General features: G+C 43.0%; 1 protein-coding gene across 2 annotated transcripts in view; it reads left to right on the top strand.

The window, feature by feature from the left end:
* dip2a (disco-interacting protein 2 homolog A) overlaps positions 1-23,024 on the top strand; it is a 37,658-nt gene that overhangs the window by 768 nt on the left and 13,866 nt on the right. For both annotated transcript variants that reach the window (XM_037239662.1, XM_037239660.1), the window contains exons 2-6: positions 18,440-18,511; positions 18,965-19,084; positions 19,189-19,308; positions 20,087-20,350; positions 21,010-21,147. In XM_037239662.1, the coding sequence (XP_037095557.1) occupies positions 18,440-18,511; positions 18,965-19,084; positions 19,189-19,308; positions 20,087-20,350; positions 21,010-21,147 (714 nt within the window). The remainder of the gene's footprint in view (positions 1-18,439; positions 18,512-18,964; positions 19,085-19,188; positions 19,309-20,086; positions 20,351-21,009; positions 21,148-23,024) is intronic.

Here is a 23,024-nt window from a genome sequence, read left to right as displayed (position 1 = left end):
ATGTCACCAAGTATTAGTACTGAAATGACTTAAATAATGATGAATACTGTAACACGTCCAGTTGAAGGGCAATTGGGCATTTGATTGTTCTGCTGTCAAGTTTACGTCACTGTCATAGATGATCATTTTGTCGGAAGCATTTCATTAATTTACAACTAATCAATGAATTTCAAAGGTTGGTATTCACTCATTTAATATATAGCGTGACAGTTCCCAAAGCGGAAATGCTTGACACACTCAAAAGTGTTTCCTAACTTTTATTGAGCCAAGGCACACGTAAGTTACATCATAAAAAGCCCAAGGCATGTGATCAAACAGAAATTTCTTAGAACTTGTACAACGCTTGATAGCACTTAATGGTTTAATCATTTTATGTTGCTGACCTATATAAATAAAGTGGTTGGGAATCGGCAATGTACAATAATCACATTGCTGTTGTAAAGTTTTTGTCGACACACCCATGATTGCTGCTCTAAGTTCTTGCAAGCAGGCAGGCAGGCATGTCTGTCCATGTGGGACTTATTTAGACAGACGGCAGCTAACTTCAAGACAACAAAGATAAAGATTGACTCAGGCTTTGTATTATCACAAAGGCTTTGAAAATATTGTTCTTGTCCATTACAGCTTTTCAAACAGTATGTTCTCTCCCTACCACTCACACACTGGGTCCTCACTTAAATAATAGGTTCCATGTCTCCAGTGGCTAAAGTTCTATAGTCTCTTCAGAGCCAAGAATTGAACCCCAGAACTGTAAGGCAAACATGCCAACCACTAGTTCACCACACTGAGACATACAACTATTCAAACTCTCAACATAAAAAAACAACAACATGCATGATTTTGGAGAAGTGGGAGGAAGCCATGGAACTATGAGAAAACAGAATGGCCAAAGCTGAGATTCAAACCCCAAATCTCAGAACTGTAAGGATGTACCATTCAACCAAAGCGATCAAAAGAAATACAGTAAATTGATTTGTTAAATAAAAAAATAAATACCGTAATTTTCGGACTATAAGTCGCGGTTTTTTTCATAGTTTGGGTGGGGGGGCGACTTATACTCAGGAGCGACTTATATACATATATGTTTTTTTTTCACTTTTTTGGGCATTTTATGGCTGGTGCGACTTATACTCCGGTGCGACTTATAGTCCGAAAATTACGGTAAAAAAAAGTCTTGTTACCCTTCTTGTGGGACATTAATAACAAAATCCCCATAAAAATGTCAAAATTGTTGCACAATTGTAGCATTAATTGACATCAAATTACACTGCTGCACTGTAAATGCAGCTTATCAGAAGCCTACGCTGCTAGTTAGTTCTGATTTAGGAATTGGACAATACTTGATGCAGCTCTGCTTACCTTAGCGAAAATAACGTTGACATTCTTAACTGTCATTCACAATTTTAAAAAACAAGCTAACTGTTCACGAATAGTAAAACAAAACAAGGTGCCACAGAGGCCGCAAATGGAACTGATGAGTGCCTAGCAAAATCTATATCTGTCCAGCTTCCTCTTCCTGCTCTCCGCATGACACATCCTGCCTTACTCGAGCTCCGACTTCCCTCTGCCCATTCTCCTCTCGTTGCTACGCTTCACCGTCACATGGAATAGACAGCGTTGTGTCAGAAAACAGCTCATTGATTTCCCGGCCTTGTCAATGAGCGCCTCTCACAGGGACGTTTGACGTGTAGCGTTGCGTCTGTTTAGTATGCCTGAGTGTGTGCGGCTAACCTTTGTAACAGCGCAGGAACGCTGTATTATTCATGTGGCAGAATGAATGTGTCTCATATGTTTTGCTAAGCAGTCTAACGGCGGAAGCAGCCGCAGCGGCGGGGCTGAACCCATTCGGCAGCTTAGCTCGATAATATTTCAGCGTCAGCAGGCGAGACCTGCCGATGTGTGAAATAAACAATCTGTGCACTCTCAATGGGTTGATGAAATACAGTGGTGGGCATTAAATGTCATTTTCCAGTGTATTCTTTTGAGTTTTATAGGCTGTATCGTGCAAGTTGGTGTCTGTTGTTTATCCTGATTGGTATTAAAGGGGCATTTGGAAAATATGGAACTTTTCATGGCCTCCATGATAGAGCTGCACTTAGCTAGGAAGCTAGCTGTTATGTTTTGCACCCTGATTGTAAATTGGATCAATCTATCTAATCTATGTAAACAACTTTCAGTAAACCTCCACTATTGGACTTGAAATGACTTGGCAAAAAAGTACAAACAATTCAAAGCTAAACTGCTCATGAATTTATTTCTGATTGGCCGTCACCAAAACGACCAAATCGTTTGGTTGTCGGTTTTCCCGAAGCCCAAAATACTACACACCATAGTGGACTTCTCAGCTGATGTGGATGAGTGATCCAAAGACCGGGGTGGAACGGAGGGCAAGAAGACGGATGAACCCCATTATCTCCTGCTGGGATGAAGGAGGAGGTTTGTCTTGTCTGCTTGGAAATTCATAGTCTCTCCCTCGCTCATTCCTTAAATGGTCTCTTCCCATTTCTGTTGGTTTGCTGCATCCTCTGATCAAAAACTATTTTTATAATACCATTTTTTTCCTCAGTTTGAAACTTCTCAGGCGTCCTAATGGCATGACTTTGACACTCAAAATTCGAATGGAGGGCGAGGCAATATCGTAATATGAAGTCTAGGACCCGCTTCAGAATTCATCCTATTAATGAGCTAATTCAAGCATTTGATGAATCTCCATTCAAAGTTTCGAGAGCATGAAAAATGTTCGCTGCTACTTGTTAGGGGGATAACATCCAGGGATCCAAGAAGGAAAGAATGTTGAGCCCTGGAGTGAGCGTTCTCCTTTTGCTGCCTTGAAGTCCAGTTGGCAGATGCCATTGTGTCTGTAACAGTGGTGAGTGTTACTGGAGACTGATGCATATTTCAAGGGTGTGCCTCTGAGCAGAGCACAACTTCAAATTCTTGGGCTGCACGCTTTGTATGCTTTGCTTTTTTGTACTCCTAGAGAGAATGACGCATGTTATTTTTATCCCTTCACATTTAAACTCTTTGTTTCACTTCAGTTTTTAATCAAGCATGAAGACTTTAGAAAGATACAGCAGGTAATCATCTGGGGGCGATTGTCTTCTGAGTAAATTTCCATACTTGCAAATGCACTGGGAACACTGCACAGCAAATTTGTTTGAAATTGGAATAAGTTGTGCTTTGTTGCGCATTGAAATTTATAAAAGAATACTCCTGTATTTTCTATTTTTTTTTAATGTTTTTTTTTTTCATATATATAAACCAAACGTTCTGACAAAGGAACACTTGCCAGTCTCCAGCCAGGCCACCATTCTGTTCTTCCTGCTCCGCAAGCATGAGCTTTCCAGCAACCATCAGGGTTTTAGTCACGCTCCACATGAGCTGCTTAAAAACAGAGAAACTCTACAGCGACTTTTCAGGTTTGTCATATTTTTAGTTGACCAAGCTGCCAGGTACTGCACCTGGTCTTCTGCCAATGATGACACTGCGTGTGTCCTTGCTGTGAGAGATGCTGACTAAACACCCCACGTTAGCCCTCTCAAGGACATCAAAATCACAATCCTTTGTCATCGGCGTGGCTTTTTGTTTTGGCCTCGGCTAACTCCCCGCTGTCTCGTTACATAGCTGAGTCCACGTCTTTGATCCCTGACCCCTCCCTGTGTCCATCTGGTTGAGATAAGCATGGAAATTGGATGGTGTCTATGTTCTGCCCCCCCCCCCCCCCATGCCCCTTTTCCATCAGCACCAAAACTCAATCTGGTCCTTCTCAGCTCCTGTCACTGACTGCTTTCACACATTACACAAACAGATAATTACTTGCCTGATCCCAGCATTTACTGTGACATATAAAAATCTTCTCAGATAGGGACGATTAGTTTCTACACAATAAGATGGGGTAAATAGTATTGATTTCCTTAATGATTATTTTTTTTTGCACCTGAGCCTGAGTCACTTAATTTTGAGTGTCTGACGATTTTTTTTTTTAATCATCGCTCGCGCCAGTAAATGAGCGTTAAGGCCTTGTAGGTGTCAAACTTGACAACTTAGTTTGGGCTTTGTATGGAATATCTTTACACAGTTGACTTCCTGGATCTGATACTTCCTCTGTAGGCAAAATATTGTCACAATGACTTTGTCCTCCTATCAGCAACTGTTGGTGCTGAGCTGTTCACATCTCATATTTCTGCTTTCATACGCAGACAATGTCCTTCAAGAATCGATTCTTAACCCTTAGTGGATCCTTATGGCATTTTATAATATTGCCTGACAGAAGGGGTGATGAATCTGGACTAGAATCCGTTTTGACTAGCAGTTTATCAATGTTTAATTAAAAGCGTCAGTGGTTTTATTAATTAATTCCAGAGCGCGTGTGATTGTACACTGACTGGTGCCAACAACAGTTAATTAGCCTCTGTGGACCTTTAGCAGGCAACCGCTACAAGTGTCAGCATGCATAACATCTCAGGACCATGACCTCAATCTGAAAAGCCACATGTCCACTTTTTTTTTTGTTAGAAATTGAGTGTTGACATACCTTCAGCTAATTTTCTTACTCAGTGAATATCTCAACAAAAGATAAAAGTGTCTATTTGATGTCGGGTGGAAAAATAAGAAAAAACAGATTATTTTTTTGTCTCGCTCATTGTTGCTATGTCCAAGTTACTCAGGTGTGACGTGCTGATGAAAGGCGAGCGAGGGCCTCTTGGAGTGCAGCGCGCCGTATTGTGAGCAACCATGGTGGAAAATAAACAGAGCTCAAAAATGTGCGGAATGTGATTGGAGCTGTCACCTAAAGCGTGAGGAAAGGGGCTTCCAAAGCTCAAGCGCTGCTGGAAGGCAAAACGACACACGGCACACTCAGGCAAATAGTTCAAACTGGGCTAGCTCAGTATTTTCGAAGAACAAGTTATGGCCAAGTTATTCCACTCCCCCTTACCTCATGGCTTTAGGTCTCCCAGTAGAAGGTGGGAGTGAAAGAATGGATTTTTTGTGTGTGATCGTCGGCCCTTTTAAAGATGTAAAACTGATGTTTGCGCCCAGGAAAAGCGTGCTTATCTGAGCTCCTCCTTGTCTCCTGAGACTTTCTAGTACGCTACACGTCAAGGCAAGTCAGGACCCCACTGGAAAAAAAGTTTGAATTTACATTTAACCTCTTAACTGCACAAAATATTGCAATCAGGCTTGGGCCGGTGTCGGTAAGTGTAACCTTGGCGGGATCATTTTCTCAGAAAATGAGTCGCGACTTAGCTGTGTGAAATATTGTGAGAGCAGAACTATGATAATGTTAGAGATGCTAGTTAATGATGTTTTCTGCCAAGTCTGTGGCAAGTCTGTAGTATTTATTTCACTAATTGTAGCGATGCTAACTCTGGTAGTTGCTTACAAATGTTTATTTAAGACATCGATCGGGGTCGTTACTTGCCAAATAAGCCAGTTGTTAGTGAAGTTGATAGTTGATAGTGAAGACGCAACACTAATTGTCCGTCAATCGAACCAGGCGGCTAAGAGCTACTGCCAAGCAAACTTTGACATTTTTGGTAAAAATGGGCATGGCTGCCTACTTTTTCAACCCTTATATCTCAGTAGCTACCAAGTCGGGTTTTAAAAAAATGCTAACTCCGTCATACAACATATATAGCTGCCATTAAGTATCAATCAGAGTCAACAGTCCAGCTTCCTGGTTAAATATTAACAGTTTTCCCCTATTGCTTATTTAAGGCTTTTTTTTTTTCTAAATTTGAGAAAACATCATAGTCTAGTTCTCTGAATTATGATCAACTCAATACACAATACACCTAGTATCATTTGGAGCCGAGAAAGAGATTTCCTCTAGTCCTTTCCTGGCTCATACTATGAATCCTGTGTCGTGCCAAATCCCTGTTCAAGTATGTTTTCTCTGGCACTTCCAGCAGAACACATGTTTTACTGATAAGGAGTTCAGAGAGAGGTAAGTGGTTGTCAAGGCGTTTGAATCTGACAACAGGTGAACTTTTCCCTAAAATGGCATCTGACGGATGAACATTAACAAATGCTGCTTGCACGCTTGGTCCTCTTCATACATGGTGAGGTCATAGCCATGTGGCAAAGATCACGTGGGCTATCCAGACACTGATAATCTGTAATGAACTACATATGCCCTTGCTGAACATGAAAAAAAATGTTTGTTCCGTGTGGTCTGCTTGTTAAGACTTGGGGATGATTTGCTCCTCCATTTTTAAGTGATTAGTGACAATTACAGTGTTTTTTTTTGGAAATCCCAAATATAGAACCTACAGTCAGCTTTGGCAGTTTTTTTTAGCAGATTGGGCAGGGCAGAATTATAATTTACATTTTTTTCTGTGCACCATGCTTCAACTATGCAATCTTGAGCACCCTGTGAGAAAACGTAACACAGTGTTAAAGGGTCATCATGTCATCTAAAACAAACACGTGCGACAACACCTTCATGCTCAGACTGCCAACATTCTTGACATAGATGCGCCAGCTCTCACTCGCATGGCCGCGTTCCCATAACATGTCTGTGAGCCATTCTTTGGCTTTGAGTTCAGCTGTTGAATCCCTTGCTCCTTCTTTGCAGTGTCCTTTTCCCCAGAGCAGGCCTTAAATATTCAACCAACATTGGGAAGGCATGTGATTGTTGGGGGCTGGGCAAAATGATAAAATCTAACCCAATTAGTAGTATAGTTTTGTCGTCCTCCAGCAAACCAGGCAACTTCCAAATTTTGTCCAAGGCTGTTTTTGCTGATCTATTAGTACGCACAAAGTTCCGAACAAAATGTCCTGATCAGATCAGATTCAAGTCGGCAAGCCCTAGTCGTATTTGACGACTTAACGAACGTATATGTCAATATTTTTTGTGTTTCTAATGTATAGCTTCCTCTGTCTGCTTAAAGCATCATCATGGACCCCATACTCAGCTTTGTGTTCTTTGGCACCGCTCGGCTGCACATGCTGTATGTGTTCGTGTGATCATACGCATCGACCGCCCAAACGCACGCATAACTCTACTTCCTGGTTGAAGCCTGTTAATTAAATTGAGACTGCAGCTTTTGGCTCGTGAGTGACAGGATAAGTGCAAAAGCAGACATTGCAACTGACCAGTCGATCACGTTTGCAGTCTTTTTCCCTGTATGGGATTTTGGTGGCTCCAGAGGTGGCACACAAATAGCACTATGAGGCATCATGCTGAATAAAAATAAAAAAATTCAATTGTTAGTCCACACTGTGTTTTGTGTCCACGCGTAGAATTGGCAGTTTATGGAAATGCCTGGGAATGTTTGTCGACTCATAGGCATTATTTTTGAAATGCTAATCATTGTGGAGCTTTAAATATCTCCAGCGGCTTCTGCAGCAGACTCACTTCTGGCAGGTTACAGCTGTGACTTGTGTATTTGCATGTTGTAAAAACTCTCCACAACAGTGTAAGAAGTGCTCGTACAGGTCCCGAAGCTGCGAAGTACTCCATCAAGAGTTATTGAGCTGCAGGAAATGTTGGTTGTCCTAGAGGTACATTCCTGCTCGCTTTTTTTACGCTGCAGATGTTACCCGAGCATTGTTTCAAATGTTTCTTATGCTGACAGCCAACACTTACCTGAACTCACCTCATATCTGAGCCTGTGATGCACTGTAATTAGTAGAGTGCCACATATTTTAAATTGTATTGAAGATTTTTAAATTTCATCTAGAAATGTACCATGGTCAATCATACCAGTAAATATTTGTATGTAACGTTTGAAGGTCTTTGTCCTGTAAACATTAATTTCATCATCAACATACCTTCGAAGAAGAGAAGCAGCCTTCGGGCTACGACCGCTATGGGATAGGCCTGGTAAAGTCTCAATGTCAGCTCAGGTACAGTGCTAAAGGTGAAAAGACAAGAAAGTTGATCCTCAAGTAACGCTGGTGACCTATAACTCACTTTTAAAATGAGTGTGAACGTGCATGTGAGAGTTCAGTGACGTTATTTGTGATGATGTCATCTTTAGCGATTCTCATCTGACACAGCGGAATTAGTTACTGATTAACTAATCATTCAGGACATTTGTAATCTGTAATCGACTTGAAGTCATATTGCAGGTGGCGATTGGCGCAAGGTAACCAAAGTACAGTAAACAACGTTTTCAGACCCGCTGCAGGAGGAAGTGTCGCTCCGCTACTAAACGATCAAACCTTGGCTCTTTGCGGGTTGCTATTTCTGACTACTGGATGCTGGACCCTTTTCAAGATGGGGATGTTTTCCTATAAAATATAAAACCCATCTTTTTTTATTCTCTACATACTCCGAGCTATTTGTTAGGTGTTCTTAATATTGTGGATTTATCAATCTCTTCCTATGCCATTTGCAGTCACGTGTTAGTTGGTTCAGCAGCTTCAGATTTCCACTTTGTGTCTTGCTGCCCGCGTCCACGTGCTAAGGTCAGCTGTGACCCGAAAAGAGCCGCGGGCCTATTTAACAGCACTCAGGGGCTTCAAAAAAAGAGCTTTTGGCCTAAGGCTGACCTTTTATGGCTCGCCTACACAATTAGATCTCTAAGCCTGATGCTAGCTCATAGTGGGTGAACTGGGGGCACATAATCTTCCAGGGATGGATGTCTCTAGCTTTGGCAATACCAAGCGAAGTTAAGGGTCCACAAGGTTTCACCTCAAAGGCAGGCTGGCTTCATGACATCCATTAGCAGCTTGTGTATCAAGCAGATGAGCCCATGATTAACTTTGAGGGGAAAGATTAATGGAACAATGTTATCATTAGGATCAACGGTATCTGCCATTGTTAGTCGTATTAGCGCTGTAAAAGATGGGAGATGACACCTTTGCGTTCCACAATATCAGGACTGGGGCGTGAAGTTTCGTTATCTATGTTTTACTGTAACATTCATTACAAGGTGGTTATTCTGGAAGTTAGTACGTGTTTGAACGTTTGAATTGAACCAAAAGCTGTCCTGGAAACATTGAACTAAGCCTGATTTACAGTAAAAGAAGGAAAACTGTTTCTCGTCAATTAGTGTGTCGTCAAACATGGCAGATCGCCAGCCTGCTTTGACTCTGATGTCATCTAACATGTCTCTGACCTCGACTCGCAGCCAACGATATGGCCGCCAGATGAGCATATATTTTTTTCTCGGCCGTGTAACATCACTGTGCGCAGTCACCGTACAAGGAAATATTTGTTATTTTCCAATTTCTTTTTTTTTTTCCCCAAGTGGTTCCCTGCAATGCAATGTAGATGGGAACTGAGTGTTTGTTGCTTTAGCATTGTGTCCCAGTGCTCCTCGTTTCCCTCGACTTTTTTCCTTCCAACGTCACACCCCAGCCCGCCCCCCCCCCCCCCCCCCCGGCCGATGTTCTTCCTGCCTTCTGTACGGTCCTGTTCCATTCACATTTCCTGTTGTGCTCAATAAATGACACGACAATAGCTCTCCGCTTGGAAACACTGTCGCTGGCAAATACCTAAATATTTGGCTACATTAAATATTTCTTTCAGTTGTTTCCAACACGACAAGACAGGAGAAATGAGTGTCGGGCGTTAAATTTCACACCACTGCCCCAGGATTACGGAATTCCCTTGCACCAAAGTGTCATCCCAACCCCTGTATGGCGTGGAGTCTATTTCCCAAGGTGGAAAATACCGGGTAATCTTAATTTCTCCGTCTTTATCAGCGCTGTTAGTACTCAGCAGTGATTTGACACTGGATGAACACGATCAGGTCACTTAAAGAAAATCTATAGAGAAGCTTGGAACATCAATATGGGCTGGCAAACGTTCCATGAATTGAGTGACATATGGATAATATTCCACTTTTTTAAATACAATCCCAGTTACAATTGAAAAGGCTAGACTGGGTTAGGGTTAGGTTTAAAGTAAAGTGTGCATGCCGACAATATTAATCCTTATCGGACGATAGCTACAGTATGTCATCCATGTGTGTCATCAGACATTAACCGTGTATTGGGAAGGCGATAATACCAACTGAGTGACAACAATTCTGGTTTGAAAGGGATTTGTTAAGTAAGATGCATGCTATTTAGGTTATGTATATACTGTAATCTAGAGAATCAATTTAGATTAGGGGCTGGGGATTAGAAAGTAGGTTCAATCCGTCTTTGTTATTTAAATTAGGTCACTCATATCTGCTATTATTTACATTATCAACTGAAAAGAAGGGGAAAGCCACAGCATGTATATGTGGATATGTGATATGCAGTCCTCCATGAAGGGAACGCTGATTCAACGGCGAGACCACTTTGCTCGTTGAGGGGGAGATGCAGGAAGAGGGGGGGCTCCAGAACAAACACACAACCGGCTTTGCAGGTTCACAAAACAAACACAACCTACATTGTTATCTGGAGTCCCTGCTTGCCTGCTGGCTGATGGTTTTAGAGAAACAAGCCCCCCCCCCACCCCCTTACAGCACAACACTTATACTGTACATGTGTAGATCTTCAAATACAGTTTTTCCCATTGGAAATTCCTCATCATAAAACTTTTAACAACTCAACAGACAATTCCTAAACTGTAAAAATGGGTTAGGCGCTTTTTAGAATCGGTCCAGTAAAAGCAATCTAGTATGAAACCAATTCAATTGAGCATTTAGTGTGAAGTGTAAAATCTGAATTTAACCTACAAAACACATTTTCAATTGAAATATTTGGAGTAAATGTGGCACAAATAAAAGCAAAACAACCTCCCCGGGTACAATATTTGTAAATGTTTTGCATCGTGTTTGGAAGCAGTTGTTGAGTGACAGCTGGCAGTTGGGAAATGGGCAAGATCTAACGTCTTCTAACCGCTCCTTCACGCACAGGCAAACCGGGTGGAATAGTTTGGATTTAAAAACGCCAATGGGCGCCTTTAAATGTTACAAGTAGTTGTGACCGCGCCTGCATGAGCCACGCCGGCAGCAGCTGTGCACGCAGCGCGCAGAAAACACACACAGCCTACAACAAACGCACAAATATTTGGGCAAAGCGTTTCTCTTATTTGGCTGTTGATGATGTGATCTGCAGCAGCACATCCATCAACTCATGGTAGACGTGACACCTGCAAAACAACAACTACCAGGACAGCTGTTTCCTGTGTGGAACACGGATGGCAGGAAACGCAACACTGACGTTTGATAAATTTCCTTCACCTCAAACAATTCACTTTTGGACAAATCAATCTTTTCAACCCTGGCACTTCCATGCCTCCTTTCTTGTTTCCACCATCTTCTTAACTAGAAACCCGTCTGTCAGGTGAAACTTGTCTTTGTGGGTGTTGGCATACTTCATTTGACTCATTTTAACTTTTAAAAAAAAATTGCACATTTAAATCTGATGTCCACGTTGTCCCGCTTCTCAGGCTTTACAATTCCCACTGGATTAGATTGCATCTTTTTGGTGTCATCTTTCTGTTGCCACGACTGCTTTTCATGTCAGTGTGCGTGTTAAATGTGCAAATAACTCACCAACACTGTGTGTGTGTGTATGTGTGTGCGTGTGTGTGTGTGTGTGTGTGCGGCCCTCCACCAGCCCTCCCTACACACATTCCTTCCTACCTTCACAGGAAAGACAAAGGGGAAACAAAAAGGCCACTTCCTGAACTTGGAGCCAGCAATCTGCACAATAGAGCAGGAAGCGAGTGGCAACTGTAAGCAAGTGCACCAGTGTGAAGGAAAGATAGCTGACAGCTTGTCTAATTTAAAAGGTTTAAAATCACAATTATTTTCCATTGCGTCTTCAGTGGAATCGTTTTTTTTTTTTTTTTACGGTTGCACAATGCTAAAGAGACGTGGCCTTATCATGGAAGTTTTAGTGGTATGGTTTGAATCATTTTTACACATCTGACAGAAAACGAACATGAGTATGAAGATTTGCCTCGTCCTCCTTCGCCGGACATTTGCGGACGTTGCATGTGGGCAGGCTGATTTACTTCAAAGTGCATTGCCTCGCCCTCTTTTTCCTGTCTCGGATCCCTTCCTTTATTTGTATTGTCTGCCTTGTTTCGCATTGCTCAATCAATATATCTCACCTCTAGCGAGCTTTCTGCTCCCCGTTTCCTGTCCTCCCTCCCCTCTTCAACCACCATCATATCGTCTCACTGCACTTCAAAAGAATTTCAAACGTCTCCCCCATGCTGCCGCAGTCAGGTTCCACGCCAAGGCCAGGTACCCTCAGGGGGAATGCCGAACCGTGTGGAAGTACTCTGCGGCGTGTCTAACAAAAGTAAGAGTGGAAAAAGTAAAGGCCTTCTTTTTTTTTTTTTTTTTTTTAATCGTTGAGGTCATAACATTGCGGAATGCATTCGCTGCCTTGTTTGGTTGGGATGAAGAAAATAAGATGTGAGAGGCTATAATCTGAGAATGACTATATGGTCTGTATTGGAACTTTTTTTTGTCTTCATCCATCCTATTTTTAGAGGAGCCTCCTACTTTTGAAGAAAGTCTTGGAAACTATCTGCCAGAAATAGTCAACTATGAAAGGCAGACATTAAAAGCTATATAAGCTAAACTACTGGATTGCTTATTTCCCTTTAGGTGTAATTGTGTCACAGATTTGACCATTTAATGACACGCTTCCATTAGCAGATTTTTCTACTTGGATTTGGCTCTTCTCACGCTTCACATAATTGTTAACAACACTGGCTGAAATAAGTGGAATGCATCGTTTCATGCCTTGACAGCGTATGGTGTGGTCATGAAAAAGACACAGTGGCAATTTCTTTTTCGCTCAAAGCTTTTTGTTGAATGTAATTTAAGGAATTTAAATACATGCCTCTATTCCATCATGCCATCCAATCCAATCTTTACAAATGCACTGTGCCATATGAATGGAAGACTTGAATGTTTCTTTCTTGGAAATGATTTGATTTAACATTTTTTTCATAGGTACTCATTAGTGAACGTTGTCTCTTTGTTACTATACTCAAATACATAACTACCACATTTAAATCTTTATTGTACAGTCAGTCGAGAATGTGTTACTTAGCAGCTAACTACACCGCTAATCTGCATACCCGAAAAATCCTGTGCAGCTCTGCTTACCTTTTTGCTTTGAGACGAAAGTAGGGGTGTGGCAGTTTCTGCATGATAGTGCAAAAATAGTTCAGATATTGCCGTGTGAACTATGGATCTTGATTTTTAGCCCAGTCTGATTGCTTGGATCATGGTTTGGGTTTGGTTAATATGTAAACTAAATCAGAACGTCACGCCTGCCTACTCACACAAACACGTTTGTGGTGGGTGACTGGCTCAGTCTTAAACGAGTGAGTATCTGTTTGTTCACCCTTAAATGGATTCACCACGCTGTCCATGTGGGGATGTTAAGCTTTTTTGGACTCCCCTTTCACCCTGCGATCTCTCGCTATAACCTAAGTGTTTATATGCGAGGCACTTAATGGCTAAGCCTATGTTAGGCCAGTGGAAAACATCCACATTCATATGCTAATGACTACGCAAAGAAGACAATAAATCTGTCCGTAGCCTCTAAGACCCGACAGAGCTTTGAGGAGTGCCCACGGGGCCGCTCGTATCTCATACACCAGGAACTGTGTGTAGCTTGCCACAACGTTCCTCCCCTAAGAAGATGTTTGTTTTTATCAATAGCACAAGCTGTCACATAGTCGGTCAAAAGAGCTGCATTGATCTGTGTGTTATCAATCAAAGTCTTATTCTGCAGAATCAGAAGAATGTTCACTTATTATTGTTTCCCCACATTTGAACCTATTCACCTGAAATCCTGATCATGATATATATTTTTTTGCTCCTGACATAATCTGACATCTGTGCAGGCATCAGACATGCATGTGAGCGTGTCATTTGGTGACATGTGCTTACAGTATCAAATGTGTGCGTTGCTATTTCTTAATTATGACCCCCCCCCCCCCCCCCAGCCCCTCCGTCTCTTTTGCAAACCAATGTGCAGCTGCCTCACCTCCCAGGCAGTGCTGCGTCTAACGACTTATTATTCACACTGTCTGTCTGCACACAAGCCTGGGGGGACTGGGAGGGATTTTTTGTGGTAGTGTGTGTGTGTGTGTGCATAATGTGATGAGCAAGTTATGTATTAGCAAATTGGTAATGGAGGGTTCGTTAAGCCTCCTAATTTGTTACCGCCACTGAATTATAAAGGATGTCACCGAGTGGTTTGAACCGTTGACGGATGGTGACTTTAGAGGAGTCCTTCGTGAGAGTATGCGACAAGAGTAAAAAACTAATATGGCCTTATAATCATATCATCCCTTATGTCAACTTATTTTTTCTCCATCCTCCTCAGATGTTGGTCGTCATCATCAATCAACCTGATTTCCCCGTAGATGTTGCGTCCGTCTTTCCTCTCCCAAACTTTTCAGTAGTCATTCAAAATGATTTCAGCTATTTAAAAGATCTTAAGAGTCATATTGGATTTATCCTTGAGGTTAAACCACATCTGGTGGATTTAAATGGATTTTGTACACTTTGTAAAATTGTCAAATGTGTCTAATGACACTGGGCATGTTTTGCAATGGTGGCTATTTAGTGTCTAATCGCGTTTAGGTTTTAAGACATTTAGTTTCAATGAGCAGGAAGACACGGGAGGATATCCGCTGTGTTTTTCTGTTTTGGAGTGTGTGCAATCGGTCGGACTCATTATTCTGCTTACTATAGCAATAATTGAGCCCAATTATATCAAGCTCTTCATAGGAACGTAATGCCAAAGGGTGAATAGGCAAGTCATTTCAGGCATGAAATACACACACACACACACACACACACACACACACACACACACACACACACACACACACACACACACACACACACACACACACACACACACACACACACACACACACACAAAGGGTGACATACCAGCTGGGGCTGCACCTCCTACAACATTAACCCCTCATGACTGGACTATAATTTAGTCTTAGACTCCCATAGTCCTTTGTTAGGAAAAGAACTATGGGGCATGATGGTATAAAATATACATGAAAAACGAAATTTTAGTAGATTTGATCATTTTGTGAATGCATAAAAAGACCAGCCATGTGTCAGACGTGCAAACCACAAGTTAACAATGATGCCCACACTATCAAATTAAAACCAACAAAACAAATAATTTAATATGTATTATCGTATTACGATTAGTAATATGTTGGGTTAAGTAACAAGGGGGATTTTTTTCTGAAACAAATCAAGTTCATGTGTCATGTCTAAGTTCACCTGCACAAGCACGTTGTTTTCCGGTGTGTGTGTGTGTTTTGAATTGGCATGTGTTAAGGGGGGGGCGGGGGGGGGGTCAGGGGTCTGCTTTGACACCCTAATCCTAAAGCCTTGCCAAGCTTTGTATTGGAGAGGGAGGGATGGAAAGTGTTTGAGTAAAAAAAAAAGGGGGGGAGCAGTTGCAATTAAAGAAGGGAGTGAGGGAAGGGAGAGTGAGAGAGATGGGGTTCATTCAGACAACAGTAAAGGAAACAAAGGGATGCTGAAGGGTCTGACTTATGACAGGGGCACCTCCTTCGACTTTGCCTGTTAGCAGGTTCGCCTTTGCTGTTTATTCTCCTCTTCCTCTTCCCTCCCTCTTTCTCTGTTTGTGATGCATCCTCTGCTTCCTCCTTAACACGTGAGTCATTCAGTTTGTGCATGTCTATATTCGTCACCGACTTAGCCGGCCGGCAGCTGCTCTCTTATTGATTTTATCATCTTGACATGTGGTTGCATCGCTAGTGCGGATCTCCCTTCTGTCAATCGTTTACTTCCAGCTCAGGATTTTTTTTTTGTTTTGTTCCGTGACCAAAAAGCGGTCCAAGTGTGAGAAGAACGTTTAACTTTTCTCACCATGCAGAATTAAAATAGGTCAACTCCAATGTTTGACTTATCAATCAGATGCATGTTTGCATAAAATCAACATTTGAATTGTTGGTGGAGTTCATGCGGTGACAGCTGAACACATCTGTCTTTGTTGGCACACATGTCCGTTTTGTTCACTCTTCTGTCTAAATATGAGACGCTGATTTTTCTGAGCGCAAAAGAGCAGGCAGCCTCCCATGCTGCCCTGGCAGCTGTGTTGGCAGATTGAGAGTCAGCCTGGCACAAGAACTGACTCTGTGGATGGCTTCAATGTAATTTCAGGTTTTAAAAAAGAAAAAAAAAAAAAAAAAAGAGTCACTGTTCTCGAACAATTTTCTACATCCATTCATTTGTAGAAACTGTGTATCAATGTTTAACACAACTAGGACAGTTGTCATAGCTGCAAAGGGAGCACAACCTCCGAATGATCTTTCACTTCACAGGCGACGTCCTAAAACCTTTTCCATACAATGTTTGGATGAAGTATTTTCGCATTCCCAGATTTTACTATTTGTCCATGAGGGACACACGTTAGCAATGGATTCACGTGCTGGATTCTTATGCAGTACTTTGCTAGCACACTTTTTTTCTATCACTCCCGAATATAACTGGCCATGTGACGTGGGTGTCATTGCGAATGACTGGATTGAGAAGGGGTTTGGACACTGGACTGAAAAAGAGCTCCATCTGTGCTGATGAAGAGTCATTCGCCCAAAATGTCGTCAGTCACTTTGACTCAATAGCTATTCGTCAATACGACAAAGTGGAGGATAGTGACTCTCTTGCTGCCATTCTTTACAGAGCACTTGGGGGAAATTAAGATTGAATACGGGCCAGAGGAATGTTTACGGTAACAACTTCAGAAAAGCACCAGACCAAACTGCTTTTAGTCTCCCAGAATATAAAATGCATCGTCTCTGTGCTCAGTTGACCCTGAGCCAAAAATGTGGACATGACATCACCCCACTCCTGCTATTTTTCTTTCTCATTGAAAGACCCTTTGAATGTGTTTGAACAAAGACCGTCTGACCAGTGAAGAACATTACAATTAGGTTGCGTGGACAGGAAAGTGGAAATGTTAGCGGCACAGGGGATGGTCACATGACCATGTTTTTGATTAGCAAAAGACATCATCCAGCTGAGCCCCCCTCATGATTTTCTAAAACTCACTCTAGCTTTACCACCACCGAGCTTACATTTTCTAACAGCTCAATGACATCATAAAGCCGACAGTCGGCATGAAGGAAGCAAGGAGGTCAAGCAAAGGTTTTCCTCCCATATTGTAGCACTCTATGGACTGCAGTGTGTCCCTCAAAATGTTCTAATTTGATGGAGGTGTTAAGCACTAAACTCAGATGGGATGGGCTACTATGATTGGATGTTAAAATAAGTCAGTCAGTGTCAACATTGGTCCCATTGACACACTTGAACCAAACCTTTTGCTCTGAATTGTGATTCAGGCAAAGGGTCATCGAAAGACTTAGCTGTTTGTTCCCGGCTCAAAAGATTAGTTTCCACTGAGACATAACTTCATGGATCAGGATGCCCTCGGCGTGGACGCTCCACGAGCTACAATTAGAGGGGAGAAACACTCCCGTTGTGTGCTTGCCGAGACGTCACGCCGCCCCTGGTATGCACATACACATGAGCCCGTGTGCACGGACACACGAAGATAGAGACGCGTGACGACAGAAGAGTCAGTGTTGGGTCAGGAGGCGCAGCCGATGGAGAGCTGGGTATTGTTAGACATTAAACAGTGCAGCCATTCAGCTGTCAGGGGTGACTCAGAAGAAGTGTGACAACAACAACACCTGCCTCCACACTACCGCATTGTTGCGCTCTATGCTCGAGTGCCCGAGTATCGGCAACGATATCAACACAACACTATTCTCGGTAAACTCGGCAATTGAAACCGTTTGGTATCTACATGACTGTCGGACTTTATTGGCGATCTCCTGCTGTCGTAAAAGATTAGGGGTAATAAGTTCCTTTCATCAAATATTGCTGGGTCATCGTGCTCGGATTGGATAGGACAGGACAGGAAAGTTCTGATGTAGAAAACAAATCCGGTCATAGACTATAGTTTGAGATTCTGATGCTGGTTTGTACATCCATACATCCTTAAGCCAATCCGTCCATTCCATCTTTCTATTTTCGGTCGCAGGCATGCTGGAGCCTATCCCAGCAGTTAGTAGGCGGTGGAACACCCTGAACCGGTTGCCAGCCAATCGCAGGGCACACAGAGACGAACGATCATCTGCACTCGCATTCACACCTAGGGGCAATTTGGAGTGCTCAATTGGCCTTCCATGCATGTTTTTGGGGAAGTGGAAGGAAACCGTAGAAAACCCACGCAGGCACGGGGAGAACTTGCAAACTCCACACAGGGAGGGCCGGAGGTGGAATCGAACCCGCACCCGCTGAACTGCGAGGCGGACGTGCCAACCAGTGCTCATCATGCCGCCTGCTCCTTAAGCCCAATTTTAAAATAAAATCTCTTGTAATGTGCAGGTGGCCCAGAGTAGAGCACCAAAAACAACACCACACACTTGCACAAAGGGCTCATCTAAGCTAATGACTCATCTCTCTGCCCCTCTTCCCTCCCCACCCCTCGCTTGTTCGTCTCTGTGCAGGGGACATCACTCAGAAGGGCTACGAGAAGAAAAGAAGCAAACTGTTGGCACCGTACATCCCGCAGATCCAAGGTAAGAATATTTGTTATTTTAAATTGAAGTGCTCGTCTTTGCTCGCAGGATGCTCACTCTTGAGTGTCCTGGAATGTCCTCAGACGATCTTGAACCCAATGCGCTATATGCATCTTGGGTTGTTTAGCAGATTGAGTGAATGTGCGTGAGACGATTGCTTAGTGTTTTAGCGTCGGAGTTATATTGCTGTCTAAAAGTTGCTGACGGCATGGAGCTCAATGATCCTTACTAAGCTGATACAACGGAAAGGCCGGCCGGGCAGGCTGATGGCTGGCAATTAATCGCATCCGGATACTGGATGCGCTTAATAGGTTCATTTTCATATTACCGTAATTTCCAGAGCTCAAATGAATGTAAGTCGCACCCGCTAAATTTAAATAAGAAAAATAATCGATTTTTTTTTATATCCACCGGATGAACAGTTCCCTTATTTCGTTTTTTTTCCCCCCACAGGTGTAGATCCCGCTCTGCAGATAGACAGCCGGATCCAGGCCTCCTCCCAGGCTGTTCTTCCCGCGTCCAAACACAACAAATCTCGAGCAGCCAACACTCGAGATGAACGCTTCCGCTCTGGTAATCGCATCGTCATACTTTGTGTGAGAGTTTTAAATTCCTACTTGTGCTTTGTAAGGGTGCGCCTAAGCTGTGTACTTTTTTTTATTCATTCAATGGCCTAGATCTGCACACAGAAGCCGTCCAAGCAGCTTTGGCCAAATACAAAGAAAGGAAGATGCCAATGCCGTCCAAGAGACGATCCGTGCTAGTCCAGTCCTCCGTTGAGGCGTGCACTCCGCCAGGTCAGACTTTTGGATCTATATTTAGCGCGTTGTGGTTTGCCAATCTTGGACAATCATATATTTACACTACCGATTCCCTCACTACCCACTAAGCACGATATTGTAGGATGCTAACATTCCCTAATCTGAGATTCTATTGCCAAATAAAAAAAAGGGGCATTCTGTTTGATGACTGTATCTATTGTTTGGGATTAGAAAGGACCTTGTTGTCACAAGCGTGTTCCCAGCAGCCCTTCCCACATGTTGCATACTTGGATGACATTGTTAGCATTGTCTCAGAATGTCAACATTTTACCTATTTTCTGGAACAGTTTGATGTCAGGAAAGTTGCCATAGCGAGGCTCGACAAAGCACTTTTAAACCCCACAAGTGGTGTAATCATTACTTAATTAGGTCGATATAGGGAAGGTCAAATTTGATCCCAAATCAACAGTAGTGCTTTTTATCAAATTTGCGCCAGATATCGCCATCTTTTTGTGACAAGTGTTGCTGTCTTAATCACTGTTACATAGTACATTGCGGTAATTAGCAGATCTGCCAAGTCATTAATGTATAGCTCATTAAGCATTGCCTGGCAATTATATCCTGCTGTTTTTATCTGTCGAGTACAAGCGACTTAATGAGAGCTTTGGTGTCAAACTAAATGAAAGCGCAACCAGCATAGAGACAGAAAGTGTTGCAACCACACAAGTCATCCACAAATCACTCCCACCCCCACCCCACCCATGTTGCTGTCCTCTTAGCATGACACCACGCTACTCTGACCTGTCCAACACAGACACCTCCTCTGCGTCGGAAGACGAGGGCTCTCTGCGGCGAAAGGGCCGTCTGGCCAATTCCACTCCCAATCAAAGCCACCCGGCCGTCGAGCACTGGTTTAACCGGGTCATCCAGGGTTCGTCCACCTCATCTTCCGCTTCGTCCACCTCGTCTCACCCGGGAGTGAGGTCTGTCGCCACCAGCACCAACGCTAACAGCGGCGCTCTCAACGCCAACACCAAAGCTACTGTGCTGGCTGATCTTATGTCACACACACACCTAGGTGAGAGCTCCTTTTGTCATTTTTCCAAGTTCCGAATGATCTCGGTCTCCAATTGTCGTATCAGGCTGGCTGTTTTGTTTTTTTAAATTAAAATGCACATGTCTCCTTTAAGGGATAGGTCAAGTATATTTGATGTGGTGCGTCAGCACGCTTTTCATTGTTTTGCATTTGCTGAATCCAGCAGAAACATTCAATTATCTCCAGCCAATCGGATTTGTTTCTATGTGTCCCAGACAGAAAGCAATGTCCCACACGACTTGCTTTTGTCACACACAGCCACTTAACAAGGAAAGACCAATTACGTCTTTGGACTAAGTAATCTCTATCTGACATCTTTCTGTCATTCAGTCCTGTAAAAAAGGCTTTGGCCACTCTATTGTCAAAGCTACTCTATTCATATCATCTGTTCATTTTTAGGGGTGACATGTTGCCGCTGAAATTATTTTATGAAACAATTTAACCACATAATTGTTTTTACAGAATAGCAAAGTAAATGCTCAACTAAAATAGCTGCCCCTCATTCCAAAACCGACTCTAATTTATCCATAGGTGTGAATGTGTGTCTGCTATTTGCGCTGTGATTGGCTGTTGACCAGTCCAGCTTGTCCAGCAAGACGTATAGCTGACCAGTCATTTCAATCCATCCCCTTCTACCACAGATAACCACATAGCTCCCCCAGACGTGACGGGCCTCTCGGAGCGCTCCTCACTTCATGCGGAGCATTCCCACGTTGCCTCGGTGCGAGGCGTATCTCGTGGCTACAACCACCACACCAGCATCATGGAGACAGCAGATGGTGAGTGTCCTGTATGCATGCATGCACACTGTTACATGGTTTCTTCCGGTTTGCCCCCCCTGCTGTTTGTCCCTCTGTTTTCCCTCTTTAGTCAGTCTTCATTTCAGTCTGGCGCAAGCTGTCGGCTGACCCTCTTTGTGTTGCTATGGTAACACCTGTCCTCCTTTGCCCCCTGGAAATAACACTCCAATACCTAATGGCTGTTTTGTGATACGCAGTAGCTCTTCTCATCATTATAATGGTCACTCTTCTTTTAGATTCTTGGGTCTCAAATATGTGGTGAGTCTCCGGTGTTATCTAGGAGTTATTTCGGAGAATTTACACATGGGCCAAATGCAGCCAACTACTATCTAGATTTCTCTGGTCACCAAAGCAGAAAGCAATCAAACCCTGGATGAAACAACAACAAAAGTCAACTTCGTAATCATTGTCTAATTCATTCCGAATTTTGTAAATTGTGTGGGATTGTTTGTTGATTCATGGTGTGTCAAAGCAGCTGAGTAAAACCGCTGTGGAGTTTCCGTCTCAGCTTGGTGCAATGTCGACATTTGCGAAGGATTATGTTCATTGACGTCCTCATTTGTTTCTCCTCCAGGCTGTGAATGGAGAGGTGAGGGATCCCTCAGTTTGATGAATGGTATTTATTATCGCTACGGTTGCTTCAGAGCTTTGGCATCAGTTGTGCATGTGACTACTGTCAGGTGTCGCACTCCTCCCACAGCCATTTGCCCCCCCCCCCAAAAAAAAGGGAATTCACTCCTTCAATCCATCTGTGTTGATGTTGTTTGTGTTGTTGATGGTCTTGCCGACAAGACGAATGCGTTTGCAGTTGCGGCGTTGGAAATCGATTCCTACTTAAATTATGGACTGTACACTCTTGGTGTGAAAAAGTGGTTCTTTGGCATGTCTTTATTAGCATGTTGTTGTTTTTTTTGCACCATCTCAATGTTTAAACAAGGGTTAGGCCAACAGGACACATTTTGTTTAGATAGGGGAACGTGTGCAACAATACAGTAGATGGATTAACTATTTTTGTGGTGTTTTTTTTTTTTTTTTACATTATGATCAACCTCGATTAAAAAATATTCTTGAAATCAAATGTGAGCTTTGCACATTCTGGCATAATGTATAATAACATTATTATAGCATTATTATAAGAATAACAAATCATTGACTTGATAAAAAACACAATATCCGGAAGAAATGAGCTTTCTAGTCCCAAAATATTGCAAAACCGAGTGATGACCTCTAATGCTCGGGGGGGACCTTTTGGTTGTTTGAAAAAGGTGGCAAACACTAATATGTTAATTAGCATCATTTGCAAGTCCTCATCTGCTTCTAGAGTACATTAATATATCAAAGCTTTTGAGTGGATGGCACTCGGGGGCCATCAGATGTTGTCGTCTGTGTCTAATTGGCCCATCAGGTGCCGCACTGCCCTTCGCATGCCCCGTCCCGACGTGTGTGCGAGCCTCGATCCGAACACACCGAGGCTGTCTGAGCCGCCGGCCTTATTATAGAACAGAAACGCATCCGGCAAGCTGTGTGCAGCTGTGCCCTCTGTCTCCTGTGGCTGGAATGTCTGACACTTGTCCCTCCCTAGCCTAGAATGGACTCACATGGACAAAACCATGCTCGGGAAGTCCATGCAGGCTGGCTTGTTTAGTTAGGGCTCGGTTCCGATCGGTAAACCCGTCTGTGTTGTGAAATGTAGGTACAACTTTATGTGAAGTGAGCATACACTTAATGAGAGGCCTCACGTCTCAGAAGCTGGTGAAGAGACAGACGTGTTGCTAGGCAACCTGATTAGTCATGGTGGAGGGTTATTTAAGAGTTTGCTGAGCTAAAATACTGACTTTGGAGAGCTATTTGATTTT

Source organism: Syngnathus acus, chromosome 21 (genome assembly GCF_901709675.1).
Source record: "Syngnathus acus chromosome 21, fSynAcu1.2, whole genome shotgun sequence".
NCBI lineage: Eukaryota > Metazoa > Chordata > Actinopteri > Syngnathiformes > Syngnathidae > Syngnathus > Syngnathus acus.
Note: the sequence above shows the minus strand (reverse complement) of the source record. Positions and strands in the feature narration are given on the sequence as shown.